At 50.5% G+C, this 16,460-nt stretch overlaps 1 protein-coding gene across 1 annotated transcript in view; it reads right to left on the bottom strand.

The window, feature by feature from the left end:
* PKD1L3 (polycystin 1 like 3, transient receptor potential channel interacting) overlaps positions 1–16,460 on the bottom strand; it is a gene marked incomplete at its 5' end in the record, with an annotated part of 81,564 nt that overhangs the window by 24,863 nt on the left and 40,241 nt on the right. Inside the window, 30 exon segments of the mRNA XM_079117219.1 lie at positions 724–774; positions 777–798; positions 800–941; positions 1,445–1,524; positions 1,527–1,614; positions 1,616–1,646; positions 1,649–1,684; positions 2,090–2,116; positions 2,119–2,227; positions 2,229–2,272; positions 2,275–2,288; positions 3,071–3,085; positions 3,087–3,117; positions 3,120–3,155; positions 3,158–3,178; positions 3,181–3,199; positions 3,202–3,214; positions 4,514–4,622; positions 4,625–4,655; positions 4,657–4,692; positions 6,904–6,908; positions 6,911–6,925; positions 6,928–6,952; positions 6,955–7,005; positions 9,098–9,229; positions 9,232–9,330; positions 14,431–14,638; positions 15,201–15,385; positions 15,387–15,410; positions 16,194–16,325. Of these exon segments, the coding sequence (XP_078973345.1) occupies positions 724–774; positions 777–798; positions 800–941; positions 1,445–1,524; positions 1,527–1,614; positions 1,616–1,646; positions 1,649–1,684; positions 2,090–2,116; positions 2,119–2,227; positions 2,229–2,272; positions 2,275–2,288; positions 3,071–3,085; positions 3,087–3,117; positions 3,120–3,155; positions 3,158–3,178; positions 3,181–3,199; positions 3,202–3,214; positions 4,514–4,622; positions 4,625–4,655; positions 4,657–4,692; positions 6,904–6,908; positions 6,911–6,925; positions 6,928–6,952; positions 6,955–7,005; positions 9,098–9,229; positions 9,232–9,330; positions 14,431–14,638; positions 15,201–15,385; positions 15,387–15,410; positions 16,194–16,325 (1,831 nt within the window).

Genomic DNA, 16,460 nt, shown 5'->3' with positions numbered 1-16,460 from the left:
GAGATTACACTCCATTTATGTATGATCTATCAAAACGTATAAATGCAGTCTACTATCATGTCCAACTAATTAGAACAAATAGAAAATTAAGAAAAAAAAAAAAAAAGACACAGTGGCTCCAACTGAGCTTTCCTTGACTTCTTGATTAACTAGGAGGATTGAACAGGAATAGAGAAAAGAACTTCATCACTCTCTCTGAATCTACGTCCTTTCATGTGTTTCCTGCCCTGGTCATCATTTCGTGTCCTGCCCACACATCTGAAAACAGATCTGGGTCTGGGGAACAGAAAGGAGGGTGCAGACTTTGAACAAATCTTTACATGATTTATTACTTGGCCATGAGCGGTAAATGTAGGAGAGGCATGGGGCCAAACAGCAGGGGCCCAGAGCCTTGCTGTAGGCCTGGGAGACTTGGCTTGCTCCCTCAAGGAAGGATGCCTATGACGGGACCTAACACGCCGAGCAGGAATTGGCCAGGCAAAGAAAGAAGGAATAACATTCTAGACCAAAGGACCAGAGTGGTCTGGGGCATCATGAAGGCAACTAGGAGTTGTGAGGACAGCTGGGTACCTGTGGTGTAGAAGGGGAGGTGACTGCAGTTTGAGCAGAGGCTGGTGAGGATACCACCCTGTGACCCTCTAGTAAGGCAGATGTGACCCTCTGACTTGGCTCCCCTTAACTCCAGAATTTCATTCTCTTGGCACAGAAATGTCCAGGACTTACCTTTCACTTGTACAGATCCAAGAGCGGGGGATAAAAGGGTCTCTCTTTTTCAGCTTCCTCCCAGACGCCACTGCCTTGTTGTGTTCTGTGGACAAATGAGGTCTTCCACCAAAGCCAGGAGGTCGCTGAGGTCCATTAAGCCCACAGAGTCCCAGCTGGCAACAGGCAGCGGCACCTTCAGGGCCCTGGACAGTGAGCTGACGAGTCTCCACATATTCCTGCAAGGCCCAGGTGGGGTGAGTGGATCAGAGGCCCCGGGTAAGGGCATGCTGCGTGGGGCAAGAGCTCACCCCTGGGCCCAGCAATCTGCCTTTGAACCCCAGCTCTGCCCACTGAGGCATGATCTGGACCTCCCAGCTTCTGTCCACCACCTCTAACATCTTCTAGGATATAAACCGACTCACTCCAGGGCTGTATTCCTCAGAGTGGCACACGGGAAGTGCTCAATAAAAGCACAGCGAGTGCAGAAGGGCAGCAGGAGTCTCCTTCCTACCGGGCTGCCAACCAGGGAGGCTATACTACTGAGGGTGCAATATTTCACACAGTAGGTATTCAGAAAGCACGTGTGCAGTGTGGGGGGTGCACATCTAGTGTGTGCATGTGGTATGTATATGGTTGACGAATTTTGGCAACTGATGCTGTGAGACAGCACGTGGCTGCTGAGCCCCAAGCCCCAGCCCGCACCCCCAGCTTCTGCCTGAGCTAGAGCACCCCCTCGCACAAGCTGAGGTTGAGGGGCATGCCTTGGTCCACCGCTTCAGGTGTCAGAAGGCCATCCTCCATGGGGCTGTGGTAAGGGAGTCCATCTTGGGGGTCCCTGGGTCCTGCTTCCCAGTGTTCTGCTCCTTTGTGCTCCGAGGACGGGTGTTTCGAAAGATCTGGACAATCAGAGGTTGATGGGAACATGAGAATGGAGCTCTCCAGCCAATCATCACTTCCTGCCACGTGAACTCGATTTTACCTGGGGAAGAGGGAGGAACAGGGCAAAGGAAGGCACAGTCACCCAGAGCCCAGTCTCTTCCACTCCTTCCAGGAGGCGCTGTACAGTGAAGGATCAACCGGGCCCTGTTCTTGGGAGGTCACCTTGAAGCCCTTGGACATCCTGCCTGCAAAACTGTCTTTGTTTACCTGAGCCTTGGACCACGTCAGATAGTCTGTGCTGACAGTGTGATTTATGGTGGGCCTGGGGCTCATGGTGTCAGCTTGACCCTGGAGGGACTGGAAGCTAAGATCAGCCACGAGGGTGGCCAGCCGTGTCTATGTGACTGGGCCCCAATAAATCTCTGGAACATCATGGCATGACTGGCAGTGAAGACTGATGTCCAACCAGCCACTAGCCCTGACTGTCACAACAGCAGTGAATTACCCAAGTCCATCTTTTGCTCAGCCGGTCCTTGGGGACACCCCAGAACATGATACTGGTCAGCATGGTGCAGAGGAGCAGGGAGAGCAGGCAGGACACCCTTTGAACGCGTGTGAAGTTGCTCCGAGCCGAGCCGCTGAAGGACGGAATACCAAATGTGTCCTTCCTGGAAGCCCGCAGAGGTTTCATGAAGAACAGGTGGCTGAGGGCAGGCAGGGAGAGGACGGGGTTTTAGGAGACAGGAGTGGGGGGCCTGGTCCTCTCTACAGCTGCACAGGACTCCCATCCTGCCCTCTAGTAACCCTGGGACCTCAGGCAAGTGATACTATCTGCTGCACTTCTGTTTACTTGTCTGTAAAACTGTGGACACAGCAGACCCTACCTCGCCTTGTGGTTGGAAGGATTCAGAGTTCATTTTTGTAAAGCATTTGGGGACAGAACAGCCCAGGTGAGTGTTCCATCAGTGTTCGTATTGTTATTTTTGATACAATTTTAATATAACAAACTATAATATTATTAATTTTGCTATAATTAGAGCATTATTAGATGATGGTTGAAAAATTCCTGGCTCTGGTTCAAATTGGGTTTCGTTTGAGAGAATAAAAATTGCAAGGCAGGTTCCCGATAATGACCCCCCCATTCTCAGTAAAATTCAACTTGTTTCCTGTGAGTAGAATAGGTTTAACCACAGGAGCTGCTCAAGGGCCCAGACTTCCCAGGGTGTGTACAGAACTGAGATCCCCAGTGCGTGCCTATACTCCATTAGTCAATGCAGTGCCCTCCAGGGTTGTCCAGTACTTTGACCACCACACAAAGGCTTGTGGGTGGGCTGGACTTCAGATAAAAGTACACAAAGAAAGGGCAGGGTGGTCAACACCAGTGATTTTCCTCCACGTTATCCTATTCATCAACAATATTTGTTGAGCCCAATACTGTGAGCCAGACACTGCTGGGCACCAAGTATGGCAGAGAAAGAAAAAGAACCTGAATGTTTCCTGTCCTGTCGGTGGCCACTGGAAACACCTTGTCAGGACACAGTCTCCAACGTCAATGGACAGCCATGAGTTACGCGGAAATACCACTTCTGGCCCTCGCCAGGTCATAGACCAGTACCCCCGGCTCACGTACCTAGAGAAGGGACACGCAGTTGTGAGGATGAGGTGTGGGGGGACGAGACGTCCCTTGGCACCCTGAAGCTTAACTCCTTTGCAGACCTGAGTCCCAAGCAAAGGAGCTGCTGGAGAAAGACTGCACTTTACTTCATTGACTTTGGCACCTTGATCCTCCTGGGGACAGCCGGCTCTGGGAGGCTGTGGCTTGTTCACAGGTAAGCTACAGAGGAGGGCATGTTTGGAAACTGCTGGCCCTCCCCGTGGCACCTGGCCAGGGCCAGCATCCAGCCATGAGCGAGTAAAGCCGAGTTGTTGAAGTGCTTTGCCCAGGCAGGCCAGACGTCACCCTGGAATGACCCTCTCTCACCTTTCTAGACACACGATGAGGCCACCATCCATCTGGGGCCTGGGACTTATGGGGCGCATCTGCCCTGGTTCAGGGAGGGCTGAGGAGGAAATGGGAGCACCTGGCTTGTCCTGGAGTCAGCTCCAGCATCAGCTCTCCCTGCCACTGTAGGCAGTGAGGACCGTCATGAGAGCGAAGCCGCTTACCAGCGTCCACTGCACTGTGGGCACTGAGAGGCTTCTCCGCCAGCATCGCTCATATTCAGAAAGGAAGGCCCTATCAGGGATGCAAATCACTATGCCAAGGTCATGCTCTGGGGTGACTAACACCCAAGGATGCAGGGCCTGGTGGATCGAGACCAGAGCCCCCACAGGGTAGGCTGGACTGTCATTGGGCTGCATCGCAGCTGGACCTCTCCCGGCACATCCTTCCCCCGTCCTCCTTTCCAGGTCTGATCCTGGACCCCTTAATAGACACCCACAGTACTCAACTCCATCTCAGAGTCTGCTTCCCAGGAACCACCACTGGGCTGAGGCTGGTAAGTGCCGATACTTAATCCCTTCCGTGAATTAAAGACAGTGGATGTAAATGCTGCAGTTTTCTAAAACCTCCCTCTGCTGAGGGCAAGGCAGGCAGATGCCATTCATTGGGTCACTAGTTTGGGCCTCAGACAGAAGGGAAGACCTTGCTCTGAACTTGCTGCAAATGTCAGGTTGATGCTGTGAACGGGTGAAGTGTAGGCTAAACCTGGACAGCAGGTCTGCAACTTCCAGTCCTCCCCGCTCCTGTCTGCTGTGTGTGGATCATGAACCAGGTGTCTCTCTGACCCCCCGTTTCCTCATCGGTGAAATGGAGGTCCATTTTACATGTTTGTGCAGAGGCTGGTGAGGGCCAGGAAGGCAACGAATGTGCAGCACCTCGCCCAGCCAGGACTGTGAAGGTCCTCGTGGCTTTCTTCCTCTGACTCACCAGGATGGGTGGTCCCCTGAGTTGTCATGCCACAGCCTGAGGCTCCGCAGTTCTCCCAGAGGGAACAGGGTAGAAAGCAAGAAGACATCCACTCCTCCTCGCTCAAAACTGGGGAGTCGGGGTCTGACAAGTGATGGGGCTCAACTCTCTCCATCCAGGCCATAGAGGGTGATAGTCACCTAAAATCCAGAGACAAAGGCGTGGCCACCTTTACTTGTGACATGAGTCCTGCTGTTCTTGGCTTATTGGAGGTGGCTAGAAACCCAACAACAACCATGAAGCATGACTCTTTCACCCTCACCCTCCCTCCCGTCTTGGACCTGCCCTATTACTTTTTCAGTCGAATGCAGATTTGGGGTGACACTATCTGCATCATGTCTTCAAGATCAATTACATTCACTAAAAACGCTTGCTGGCAACGTTTTCAGACTTCTCACATGCTATTTGTAAGGCCTGTTGGGCAGGAAGGCCGGTTTCCTTCCTGTTCTAATTGTATTTTTAGTGCTTCTGAGTACCTGGCACTGGGGCATGAATAAGAATATATTTTTATTTATGAGTAATTATTTTATTTTTTACAATTTAAATCATATTCCCAGGGCCCACCCTAGATCTACCAAGTAAGGGACATTGCAAACTGGACCCGGGAATCCATTTTGCTGAAGCCATCCAGTTGGTGCCAATGGCAGTGCCTTGGTCTTCTGAGTCAAAAACAGCATCGCAGCAGACTGTGCCTGTGCTGTCTGCGTCCCTCAGCCCAGCCCGGGCCGCACGTCCCTGCACTGCAGCGCAACTGCCACCAGTGGTGGCTCTTTCCCCAGGGACTATTCTTTGGCTGTTAGAACCAAGAAGGGCCAGAGAATTAATGGCCTCTGCCTGCTGTTCTCAGTGTGGGAGGTGACTGATCGTGCCCCAGCTTCCTCCTCCCTCAGCTGGGACACCCTGGGGACACATGTTTGTTACTGTTTTGAGTCCCCCAGGGATGTTAGACTCAGGTGCCCACAGGGATGACCAGTGTGATCCGTATCTTTGATTGGCTGTCTTCTTCCCCTCTGTGGCTTCCTACTCCCCTACTGCTATTCCCTGGGACTAGTTATTCTGATCAGTTATTCGCACTTCAATCCTTGTGTCAGAGTCAGCTTCTACAGGAGGGTTTTCCACTTCCACTATTGACATGAGAGCCAGAGGCCCCAGACCTTGCTCACTGTCCCTTCTGTGGCAACATCACCCCCAGTTGAGAGTCACTACTCGAAGGAAAACCCACTTAGACAATATGCCTGTGAATTGGAGGTTTTCATTCCTTTCCTGTTTGAGGTCAACTCTTCAGGGTCCAACAGAAATAAGATGAGTGGTTGATTGGGATGTATGAAGGGCGATTCCTAGGACTTACTCTGGGTCAGACAGCTGGTGTAGGACCTAAGGTATGGCAATATATTAAAGTTTTTATATTTAAAAAATAAAATAAATACACATAAATAAAAATATATAATTTAAAAAAACCGATAAATACCCTACCCTTATGAAGCCTGATTTCATTTTTAAAACAATGAAATTGTCCTCCAGGACTGCATGTGGTGATGATGGTTCCCAACTGTGTGCCAGGATCCTCAGTGTCAGTCAGGGCACCTGAAGCTGCTGCAGGGATGACGTATCCCATGAGAGGACCAGCAAGGAGTGAGGCAGCCGGGGCACTCCACCCCGGAACTCAGACTTCAGAGAATGGGTGAGCGGTGCAGGCAGTATTTTCTTCCCTCGCCCCGGTCAGCTGATCGAGACAGGCAGCCCGCAGGACTGCTGGAGCCTGAGGCCAGCTGTCAGTCCCTTGAGAGTGTAATCCTAGAGGCGCGGTCCTCAAATGATGGCTGCTTCCTTCCTTCCTTTTCCGTCTCTCCCACACGTGGTATTTCCCCATTTTCTTCCTTGGCAAATTTACTGAGTCACTACCTCCTCGGTGAGTAAACTTGCTTTTGGACAACAACTGAAAGCCAGCATGATTCTTAGGGAGAAGGAGATGAGCAGCAGGCATGCGGCTAGACCCAGACTTCCCTGAGCCACTCCTCCTTTCCTTTATTTATTTTTTTTTTAAATTTTAGACATTGGTAGACCTTTATTTTATTCATGTATTTATATGTGGTGCTGGAATTGAATCCGTGCCTCACACTGCCAGGCAAGAACTCTACACTAAGCCACAACCCCAGCCCTCTCCTTTAAATATTGGGGCTAAAGTCATATTTTATATACAAAAAAAGATTATTTTCCTCTAAGATGCAAAAAACCACTAGGAAAAAAATTCCAACAACACAAATCCAATATGCTAAAGCCACCGTGGAAAAGCAAGCACTCTACTGGGTGGGACATGCAGATCAACCTGGGGGGCTCCTGTTGCAAGGTACCTTGAGGATGTGGCTGCCCCACCCGGAGTCCGGTGTAGACTGTCACCAAGGTAAGTGGTACTGGGCAAAGGGGTCGTTGTCCTCCAGCACCGTGATCTTCACCTGAACAGAAGGACAGTGTGAAGAGGATCCACCTGAAGCATTTACGCATCACACATCAGCCAAGAATGAGCAGGATATTCATGAAAATTAAAGGGCAAAATAAAATTATGTATGCTGTTATTCATTCTATATGGTGAGAACTGTTCCCTATAAAAGCAGGTTTCGAGTTAAAAAGATTGGCATAAATGAAAAAGTTCAGAGTGCATTACTTATTAAGCATGACCCTATGTGGTTAAATTGGAAGGGAACTTGGCATTAATCTGAGAACATTCACGTTCGAGCTGGTAAACCATACAAACGCTTTCACAGTTTCTCATAACCTTGGTAGCCAGATTTGCTTCTGAGAGAATTTGAAAGGAGAATGAAATGTTAAGACATTTAGCAAAATAAAAAAAAAAGGTCAACAGTTGGAGTTGATCAGAGACTGTAGTGACCCCTGAGATGCACTGCCCAGGTTTCCCTACAGGCGGAGGCTTGTGCCCCAGTTGCTAGGCACTGTTTTCAAGGCTGCAGGGGTCACTTTTTCTGAGGTGATACCTCCTGGGATCCAGTGACCTATCTGTGAAGTACCTGAGTGTGATCAAGACCTGGGCTTCTCAACTGGGCACTATGCGTACACCTGTAATCTCAGCAGCTCAGAGGCTGAGGCAGGAGAATTGCAAGTTCAAAGCCAGCCTCAGCAACTTAGGGAGGCCCTAACAACGTAGTGATAACCTGTCTCAAAAAAAATTAAAAATAAAAAATGGGCTGGGATGTGGTTCAATGATTAAGCACCTCTGGGTTCAATCCCTGGTACCAATAAATAAATAAATAACACCCAGATTCTGCTTTCTGGAAATCACTTGCGACTAAGACTCTTAAATATTAATGTTTAATCCCTTGAGTGAATCAAAACAGTTACATAGAAGGCTTAAACTGTTGTCATCCTGTTGCCACCTTGACTGGAGCTGTGGAGGAGGAGGGGTGAGGATGGAGAGTGTGGCAGGGCTCCGCCACAGTGCCACTTTGTGCCCATTTCTGAGCCCTTAACGTTCATAAATATTTATCGAAGCCCTGCCAAGAGTCCAACATGATGCGTGTGTGCGGAAATCAACACCTGTGCGGTTTCAAACCATTCGTTGCAGTCTGCTGTGGTTTGGCCATGCTTCTTTGCTCAGGCTGGTCCTGTGTTCAGGGAGACCTGGGTTTACATCCCAGCGCCTGCCTGAAGACTTTAGCCAGTTAATTGACCTCTCGGTCCTTTACCACCTCTCCTTTAAGATGATGGGAGTGCAATACACTCAGCAGCGTGGGGTGTCCAGACCTTCCACAGGAGGGACCAGCCATGTGTAACTCCTGCGAGGTCACATCTAAGTCCTTGGGAAATCCCATGTGACAAGACAGCTTTTGTATTTCCGGGGTGCTGACAGGCCAGATAGCCTCGCTCAGTGTGGTGTGTGGTGGAACGTTGGGCCATGCTCTCCCAGCCTGACTTTGCAGGGGGAGCCTGGAGAACCAGTACCAGAAGCCAGTCAGGTGAAGACTCCTTACCTCTGTGGCTGACTTCCCATCAAACCAGGACACCACGCCTCGGTGAGCTTCGCTGGCTGGCAGAGCTCCCCACGTGCTGTCACATGGCAGCACGGGGAGAGTTGAGCCCTGCTGCAGGCTTCCCAGAGAGAACAAGCAGAAACCGCGCCTGTCTCTCCTCCTTCCCTGCTCATTTTAACCTGCATCCTTCCACCGTAAGCACCCCAACCATGAGTTCAACCTCTTTTCTGAGTTCCGTGAGTCTTTCTAGCAAGTCACTGAACCTGAGGGTGGTCTGGGACCCCCAACACAGTACCTTTCTCATAGGGCTGCTGTGAATGTTACCTGGGAGTAACCTGGTCCTCAGTAAGCAGGCAGTAGCATTATATTCCTGACAGTTTGATGACAAAGGACATTTTTGTAAATAAAGAGGCTGAGGGACCAGTTTGTTTGAGATGACCCCAGGGGCTAAGGCCTGGTCTAGCAGTCAGCTCTCAGCAGCCCACCTGGGCTCTCTCCCCCGAGGCCCCAGTGAGGGGCAGCCCCTTGCTCCTCCCTCCCGTGCCCTGGAGCACAGCCTCACCTTAGCCTGATCCTGTGCATCCTTTCTCCTCGCCCAGATCACCACCAGCACATAGACCACACAGAGGCAGCCGACGGTGGTCACCACCACTGGGTTGTCCTCAAAGGTGGCAAAAAAGCTCAGCAGTCTGGCAAGACGTCGACAGCATTGGGCGTCACTAGGAACGTGCTTCCGAAGAAGGTGAGGTGGTTGCAGAGGCAGTGGGTCTGGGAGGGGGTGGTCCGCGGCCCCACCTGCACACCCCAAGAGACCACGGGTAGAAATGCTTGGGAGCTCATCCCTGACTCCCTCCGCCTGGGGGGAACCCTCTACAGTCAGCCTTCTGTGTCCACAGATTCAGCCAACCTTAGATGGGGGCGGGGTGGGGAAACACATTCGTACTGAACGGGTGAACTTTTCCTCGTCATGATTCCTGAGCGGTGCGGTAGGACAATGAGCACGCAGCATTTTGGTTGTATTAGGTGTCCTGAGAATCTGGAGATGATCTAAAGCCCACGTGAGGATGTGTATTGTTACACGCCAAATACTACCCTCTCTCTGAGGGAATAGAGCCCCGTGGGTTTGGGTATCAGTGGGGAGTCCTGGAATTCATCCCTGTGGGTACTGAGTGACAGGTGTACTGGGATGTGAACCTCAGGATTCCTCTGGGCTTTTTATATTAAAAGTTAATTTTAGGGCTGGGACCTAGCTCAGTGGCAGAGTACTTGCCTAGCATGTGTGAGGCCCTGGGTTCAGTCCCTACCACTGCAACAAGAAAAAGCTATTTTCCAAATTCAGAGAACATTATTTTAGCAAGGATCTTCATATGCACATTCTCAATGTGCAGCTCTGAACATCCTGACAACCTAGCTCTGAACATCCTGACAACCTGCCTTGCCTATTTAGAGACACGTTGCAGGTGAAATTGATGTCCCCATTGTCCTCACGCCCAAGAAATGACCATTATAGCAAACTTGGGTGTGTGCCTCCCATCCTCAGCCCACCTGATGCTCTTTCAAAAAAATGAATAGATAAACCCTACAACACAGTACTCTGCCCTTTCATTCCAAGGTCCACCGCAGGATGGCACAGGGAGAAGAGTGGCATCTAGAAGTTCTCTGCTCAAACATTGGCTGAGGAAGAACTTCCACAGCCCTGTTATGACCCAAAAATAACCCTTGTCTCTTGCCCCGCCCCCCTTTTTTTTGGTACTGGGGATTGAACCCAGGGCCTTGTGCTTGGAGGGCAAGCACTCTACCAACTGAGCTATATTCCCAGTCCCATGAGACAGAGTCTTGATAAGTTGTCAAGGGTACCACTAAGTTACCCAGGCTAGCCTCCAACTTGGGATCCTCCTGCCTCAGCCTCCCAAGTCATTTACATTACTATTGTGCATCACTGCACCCAATGTCTCTTTCCCTTAAGGAGCCCCAGCAAAGATTCTACTCACAAGGCACAGTGCCACCAACTGCTTATCAGAATTTCTGCTGGCTCCTAGGACTGTGGCTTGCTCACTGTTTTTCTCATTGCTTCCTAATCCTGGTCATCGTTTGGCACACAGAGCTGCGGGCCTTACAGGACACCTGGCTCGCCTGGAAGGAGTGGGCTTGTTTCAGAGAAGAGACTCATGCAGGTGCCAGTCAGGACCTCAGCGCTGATGGCCCAGAGACTAGTCTTGATTTAGGCCAGCCTCTTTCCCTCCAGGGGTTTTCATAATACCTTGAGGTCGTGGCTCTCTCCAGCTCTTTCCAGCATGAGGGTCCTTTTTCCTCTTTTTGGTTTCTGGGGATCCAGCCCAGGTCCTTGTGCACCACTAGGCAAGCACGTACCACTCAGCTACACCCCCAATGAGGTCCCTCGGATATCAGTAAGCAAGCTGTGGACCCTCCTCGCTACCACAGCTGCACTTTAGTACCTTTTGAGAAATGAATATGCAGATTCAACCTTTGTGGTGATCCGGCCTTTATCCTGTAAGGTCCTGAGGTTCAGGACTTTCTTTAGCTGTTTAGAGGATTCAGGTAGTGTTTTCCATCCTTCTTGAAAATCTTGTTTACTTATTTACAGAGCTCTGCAATGAACTCTATGTAATGATCTAATGTCTCTATGTATCTGTAATGAGCATCAAGTACACAATTGGACTAATCATGATTTTGTCCATTCCTACTCCCACACATGACCTCTGAATCCTTGGTTTTATATGCCTGCATTTGTAGGTGCATCTTTAATAGCATAATAGCAAAACATCTAAGAAACTACCCACTATACTCAAAAGCTAGAAATCTCCCAATAACAGGTTTAGCTAAGTCGTCTTCCCCCAACCCATTCCCAACCACCTCCCAACCACCATTGCAAGCCCTTGGTCATTGTGTCCTTGATTTCTGTTTTACAGTGTTGTTGTCTCTATAATCAGAGTATTTAACACAGCAATTACTTTAACCCACTGTGTGCCAGGCACTGTGCTTGGCCCTAATACCCTAAGCCCCACCCAACTCTATGTGGCAGCTGTCCCTTATCCCCATTGTAGGATAGGTAAGCTCAGAGAAGTGGGGTGACTTATCCAAGCCACTCTGCTAGTGTAAGGATTGAACCTAAATCTTTCTGATGGCAGAGGCCATGTCCCCAGCCCAACACCATCCTGACGTCTTGCTCCTGAGGCCTCTGAGGGTATCTCATGGGGGCATTGCCTTTCTGCCATACAGGAATATGCTGGGCTTTGGGAAAGATGGCACACACCCAGGGCTGGCTCCTGAGGCTCAGAGCCTTGCATGAGGGAATGGGGGGCCCACTTTCTCTTGGACAGCTCCAAGTGCCCTTATTTCTTCCTGGTGTTTTGGGGGCTCCCTTTATGTGGCAGCCCAAAGCCAGGGGCAGGAATAGACAAGGAAGCTGCTTCTGCAGTGGAAACCACCCAGAAGGAGCTTACCCTGAGTCCTTCTGTGCTCGGGTGGGACACGGCTTCTTAGGCCCTGTGACAGTTGTCAGTAGACATGTGTGTGCCGTTTGCTTCTTGTCTGTGTCCTCTGCTAGGCTGAGAGCTCAGGGGGTCGCCTCACCGTATCCCTATCACCAGCTCATGGTGAATATTTGGTGAACAAAAGGAAGGAGGTGCTTGTGGTCTATGATGATACAGGCGATACCTTCAGTTTCACAGGGAGGCTGCTGACCCGGGGCAGGGCATGAAATTAGTGGAAGTCCAATGGCAGGAGACTCGAGACACCTGCGAGGGTCCCCAGAAGAGGGCGCTGGAGTGGAACGCTGAGGGAGACTTGGAGGTTTCCAGGCAGGGGTAGGCACGTGCAGCCCGTGGTAGACTTGCATCCCAGAAAAAGGTTCTGGTGGCCTCAAGACCAATGTCTGTCTGCAGAACATTGTCACAGACCTCAACTCCCTGGGCAGAGCTAAGCTGACCTGAGACTGGGGTTGATTGCAATTAATAAGGCCATGTGCATCTGGGGCTCGGCAGGACTCGCTGAGTGCTGGGGAGCAGCACCACATATTGCCGCAGTCGCGCTCTGGACAGACGGACCTGGCTTCGAGTCCCAGCTCCTCCACATACTCGGTGGGATTGGAGGCAAGCTAGCTGAGTCCTCCAGAGCCTTTGTTTGATTGTCTGTAAAGTGGACAGCAACTTCCATGGAGTTCATTATGAAGATTCGACAAGGCAGGGTAAGAAAAGCACAGAACGCACGCTTGGAATCGGGTAAGGGTGCGGTATGAGTTCACTTCCTCAGAAACCGACCTTGGCCTCCCCAGCAACAGGGTCCCTATGCCCTCCTGAGTCACTCATCCACTTGTTCAATGATCATCTGTTCCCAGTGATGGACAAAGGCATAACGTCCCAGCCCCGGGGCTTCCAGTGCCCTGAGGGAATCAGACATCATCTAAGTGATCTCCCGGGCAGAGGCCAGATGGACAGCTGCTCAGCACTATGCAGGAGGCGCATGCCCTGTGTTTTGCAAGCGGAAATCTGACCAGCCACACTCAAGATCAGTTTTCTTAAAACTCAACTCAAAAATGGATCAAGGACCTCGGATCAGACCAGAGACCCTGTAGATTATAGAAGAAAAAGTTGGTCCAAACCTTCAACTTGTTGGCTTAGGATCAGACTTCCTTAACAGGACTCCCATAGCACAAGAAATAAAAGCAAGAATCAACAACTGGGATAGATTCAAACTAAAAAGCTTTCTCTCAGCAAAGGAAACTATCAGTAATGTGAAGAGAGAGCCTACAGAGTGGGAGAATATCTTTGCCACTCATACTTCAGATAGAGCGCTAATTTCCAGAATCTATAAAGATCTCAAAAAGCTCTACACCAAGAATACAAATAATCCAATCAACAAATGGGCTAAGGAAATGAACAGACACTTCACAGAAGAAGATGTACAAGCAATCAACAGATACATGAAAAAATGTTCAACATCTCTAGTAATAAGAGAAATGCAAATCAAAACTACCCTAAGATTTCATCTCACCCCAATTAGAATGGCGATTATCAAGAACACAAGCAACAATAGGTGTTGGCAAGGATGTGGGGAAAAAGGTACACTCCTACATTGCTGGTGGGGTTGCAAATTAGTGCAGCCACTCTGGAAAGCAGTATGGAGATTCCTCAGAAAGCTTGGAATGGAACCACCATTTGACCCAGCTATCCCACTCCTTGGCCTATACCCAAAGGACTTAAAATCAGCATACTACAGAGATACAGCCACATCAGTGTTCATAGCTGCTCAATTCACTATAGCCAGATTGTGGAACCAACCTAGATGCCTTCAGTTGATGTATGGATAAAGAAACTGTGGCGCATATATACAATGGAATATTACTCTGCCATGAAGGAATGATAAAATTATGGCATTTGTAGGCAAATGGATGAAATTGGAGGATATCATGCTAAGGGAGATAAGCCAATCTCAAAAAACTAAAGGACGAATGATCTCGCTGATAAGCGGGTGAGGACATATAATGGGGGGTAGGAGGGGTTAGCATTAGGGTTAGGGTTGGGTGTAGGGTTAGGGATAAGGAGGGTGGTAAGAATGGAGGAAGGAAGGACTGTATAGAGGGAAAAGAGGGGTGGAGGGGTGGGGAGAAGGAAAATAGCAGAATGAATCAAACAACATTGCCCTATGTAAATTTATGATTTTAATTTAAAAAATGGGAAAAAAAAAAAGATCAGTTTTCTTGAGGAAGCAGTGCTAAGGCAAGGGCAAGGGGGCATTCTGGGGCACAGGGAACGGCACATGCCAAGACCCTGCAGGGGCGTGAGATGCCACACCAGAGGCAGCAAGAGGAAAACCTACATGAGCCAGACACACCCTTCCAGGCCTCCATGGTTTCTTTTGCTTCCCTGTTCCTACCTGACATCCAGAGTTGTCCCAAGTCTCCTGGACCTCATCCCAGAACACGCAATGGGACAGGAAGGTGGTAATGCCGACTGTGAGGTTCCCGCCAGGGGCAGGCTCCAGGTCAGACTCTGGGACCACTGTCAAATAGTAGAGACCTTCTCCAAAGGGCAGGTCCTCTGGGCCCAGGATCCATGTGGACAGCTCATCTGTAAAAGGGCCTCTGGTCAGCCAGAAGCCTCAATTGAGATTGGAGCTGGCATCATGGAAAAAAGGGGACCAAGGTGACAGGGCAGGGAAGCACCCTAGGAGGCCCCTCGCCTCCTATTGACGGAGACACAGAAGGGGCACCCCTGATCAGTGTGCAGAACACATCACAAAGACAAGGGGTCACATGTTGATTCTGCTCCTTGATGGCGTGTGATCTCAGAGTAGTTACTTAACATTTCTATTCTTATCTCTACCCCAAGGGTTGACAGTTGTCACTGCCACCTCACTGCAGTGAGGCCGGTTCTGCACATGCTTATCAGCACCTTCAGGGAGCATAATAAGCACTCACCTAATTTGGCAAAAAATAATACCACCACCAACATGAACAAGCCACTGAATGTGGCAAGTCGTTAAACCCTCATGCTTCTGCTCCCTCACATTTTAAGCTGAAGACACCTGGGAGGGTCCCCAGGAAGAGGGCATAGGAGAGGGAGACTAAGGGGGGAGTCAGAGCTCCTTTCCCAGGAAAGCGCTCAAGAAACAGCCCAGGGACCAGGCCTACCTGCAGCAGGCACGGATGGCAAATGAGCCGGGCATCGTAGTGGGTCCTGTTGGGATGGTAGCCGTAGCCCAGGCTGAGTGTGAGTGGCATGCCAGGTCTCCAGTGCAGCTGGATGCCCAGAGCTGCCTCCCTGGCTGTCACGTTCACCCACAGAGCTTCAGGGCTGGTCAGGCTCAACATGGTCGGCTCACTGTGTCCCTTCCAAAGGCCGGGGAAGCAGGATCTGTCACCAGAAACCATCAGATTGAGAGTGGTGTCCCGAAGGAAATGCCAGCCAGGCTGCATGAGGGCTGCTATGCAGAGCCATGCCGGGCAAGCCCCTGGGAGAGGAAACCAGCGCCCCGCTCAGCTGGTGGTGCCGGTGCCCTGTGGCTTCCACTGCAGATGACCACAGCCCGGTGGGTAGTGTAAAATAGCGCGTTTGTTATCTCACAGTCCTGGAGACCAGAAGTCTGAAATCAGCTTCACAGGGCCCAAGGTGGCACGGTTAGCTCCTCTGCAGGCTCTGAGGGAAAACCCACATCCTGGCCTTTTCCAGCTCCAAGAGGCCCCTCCATCCCTTGGCTTGTGGGCCCTCCTCAAGTCACTCCAGCCTCTTGCTTCTGTCCTCAGATCACCTTTTCCCATGGCGTGGTCAACACCCAGCTCTGCCCACTCTCAGGAGACCCCTTGTGATTCCAATGGGGCCCACTGGAGTAATCCAGGCTGATCTTCCCCACCTCTAGATCCCTAACTCAGTCACATCTGCAAAGTCCCTGGGAACATATTCACAGGCTCCAGGGATGAGGTTTCATATAACCAGGAAACTTGCTATATTCTCAAAATGTGGGGCAAATGGTCAGATAGTCGTAGTTGCAAGTTCAGTACAGTGGTTGAGGCAGGATCAGCATCAGTTTGAAAAACTCCCTTCTTTAACCATTGTTTCATAACTGGCCAACTTTTGGTCCTACCAGGTTGGCAGATGAGACTGAGTGCCACCTGGACCTGACAGCACCCCAACTTCTACCTCGATATTCTCCGACAGGTTCTTTACAGGGAGGAGTTGTCCACTAGGCCTGGTCAGACGAAGGCCACCCACAGTTCCGCTGACATCGAAGCGACCTCCAGCCTGGAATGGGCTCTTTGGGAAACTCATCATCTGAAACCAAGAGTGGGGAGCATTGGCCAACGCCTGGAGGGGCTGGAGGGTAAACAGGTCCCTAGATGAATGATGAGGTGCTAAGTGGGGCAGATAGCCCTTGCCCTGTGGATGGTGGGGGGGCCCCTCCTTCAG

The sequence above is a fragment of the Sciurus vulgaris genome, assembly GCF_902686455.1.
Source record: "Sciurus vulgaris genome assembly, chromosome: 17".
In the NCBI taxonomy this organism is placed as follows: domain Eukaryota; kingdom Metazoa; phylum Chordata; class Mammalia; order Rodentia; family Sciuridae; genus Sciurus; species Sciurus vulgaris.
Note: the sequence above shows the minus strand (reverse complement) of the source record. Positions and strands in the feature narration are given on the sequence as shown.